This window comes from Malus sylvestris, chromosome 2 (genome assembly GCF_916048215.2).
Source record: "Malus sylvestris chromosome 2, drMalSylv7.2, whole genome shotgun sequence".
Lineage (NCBI taxonomy): Eukaryota > Viridiplantae > Streptophyta > Magnoliopsida > Rosales > Rosaceae > Malus > Malus sylvestris.
Genome location: NC_062261.1, coordinates 17766812 through 17769105, shown reverse-complemented (window position 1 = coordinate 17769105; position 2294 = coordinate 17766812). Strand labels below are relative to the sequence as shown.

The following is a 2294-nucleotide window of genomic DNA, read 5'->3' as shown; positions in this document are numbered from 1 at the left end:
TCGGATTGGATTTTTAACTAATCTTGTCACGCCGCATGCCATTATCAAAATAAAATTACATAAAATCATCAAATAAACTTAAAAAAAACACATTAAATAAAATTAAATAAACTCATCAAATAAACTTTAAAAAAAACACTAAATAAACTAAGAACTTTATTGTTCCACCACAAACTCCTTTTAATTATCTTGGCCTTGTTGAAATCCCCATTGGTGCTCAATCAAGTCACTTTGACGGGTACAGTGCCATTATGGCTTTTGCAATGAAGTGTACCGCTGAGTGATCAATTGATTGTAACGTCCATCCTATTACAATGGCTTGTGTTGCACGGGATCTTCGGTGCCGTCATGAGCACAATAGATACATGTTCTTGAGTTGTTCATTGTGTGCGGCTCGTATTCGTCGACAGCATCATAATCATACGCATCTTCCACAATCATGTTATGGAGAATGATACATGACATCATGATGGATCGAAGTGCCTCGACATCAAACATTCTGGCAGCTGACCTGACAATTGCCCAACGAGCTTGCAGGATACTAAAACAACACTCCACATCCTTCCTACACCACTCTTGACATTTTGCAAAGTGTTTTTCTTTTTCACTTTGTGGATGTAGGGCTATTTTGACAAACGTTGTCCACCTTAGGTAAATGTCGTCTGCAAGGTAGTACGGCCCGTCGTATGTATGTCCATTGATTGAATATGTGACTCTGGGTGCTTTTTCTTGCAGCACTTTGGTGAAGACTGGAGATTGCGCAAGGACATTTAGGTCATTCTGAGCTCCTGGAACACCAAAAAATGCATGTCAAATCCATGTATCAAATGAAGTCACCACTTCCAAAATGATATTTTTGGCTCCTTTTTTGTCGCCATATGCTCCTTGCCACGCACTTGGACAGTTTTTCCAGGTCCAGTGCATACAGTCAATGCTTCCAATCATGCCAGGAAGCCTCGCATCTCAGCCTTCCTCAGTAGCCTTCGTAGATCCTTATGCGTCAATTTCCGGAGGTACTCCTTCATATAGAGGGCTTCGATTGCAGAGCAAAATCGCATCAGGGACTCTAGAACAATTGATTTTCCCATCCTCGTTATCTCATCCACTTGATCTACAGATGCTTCATATGCAAGCATCTGCAAGGTAGTAGTAACTTTTTGCTCAGGAAGAAGACCTAGAACATGAAAATCATCCCTTTTTTTTGCACAAAGTATTGATCATGGTTGCAAATAGCACTCATGATTTTGTCAAACAAACTTTGTTGCATTCTAAAACGACGTCTAAAAACATGATCAGGGAATACACAATTGGGGATAAAATAATCTTCCAAGATATTATTACCTCGTCTTTCCCTCTTTCTATCGAAGTTTGCAGCACGTTTAGGTTTGGATATCTAACCCACAGCTTCCAAGACACAATGGGAACGTGAAGCCCTCTGCCTTCTATGGTCATCATCTTTATCATCCTCCATTGCAAAAGCCTCATCTCCGCCTCCACCTTCCTCGAGATTGACCAATTCTTCATGTTGGGTCAACAATCTTTTATGTTGCTCCTCAAACTGTTTATACACTCTCCTAGAAGAAGACATTGTAAGGATGGATGTAGGGATGAAGAAGGATTCTGAGCTAAAAAGAATGATTGATTTTAGTGTGAGGATGGATGTAGCATTGTAGGGTTTATATGGACAAAAAAAAAGGATGAGGTTTTGGTTAGGTATTCTTTTCACACAAAAAGTACATGAAAGCTTCAGTAGAAAGTGTTGAAAATATTGAAATATGGTGTAAGGTGGAAGATGATCGTTGGGTATTTATAGGAAAAAAAATATAAAAAAAATATAATATTTTTTCTGTATTTTTAATCATTTTTTTATTAATTTTTATTAAGTGAATTAATCTGGACCGTTGGATTTGAAAAAGATTCAAATCCAACAACCCATAAGTATGACACGTGGCCAACAGTCACAATTCTAACCGTTGGGGTTTTTTTTTATGCTCGAAAATTGTGGACCGTTAATCTTAGGATCGAACGACCCAGAACGCGCCACGTCATCTAGCTGTTGGATTTCAAATTCAAAATTTTTTTACCGTTGGAAATCCAATGGTCCAAAAAACTAGCCGTTGGAAATCCAACGGTCTAAGACTGGCCACGTGGCCTCCCCATCAAACAGGTGAGTGCGCCTGCACATGTGGGCCCCGCCTCTGTTTTCTTGTCGGTGACGCACACCCAAATGTGTGTGCTTCCCACGCACCTGGAGCAAAAAAAATTAAAATGGCCCGTGACGTCACATAGGCCGA

General features: G+C 39.8%; 1 protein-coding gene across 1 annotated transcript; it reads right to left on the bottom strand.

Moving 5' to 3' along the window:
- Positions 1-941: 941 nt before the first annotated feature.
- On the bottom strand, positions 942-1588 carry LOC126601811 (uncharacterized). Its single transcript, XM_050268576.1, has 2 exons — positions 1399-1588; positions 942-1174 (listed from the first exon to the last, which is right to left on the bottom strand). The coding sequence occupies exons 1-2, from the start codon at positions 1586-1588 to the stop codon at positions 942-944; spliced, it is 423 nt and encodes a 140-aa protein (XP_050124533.1).
- Between the last annotated feature and the right edge of the window lie 706 nt (positions 1589-2294).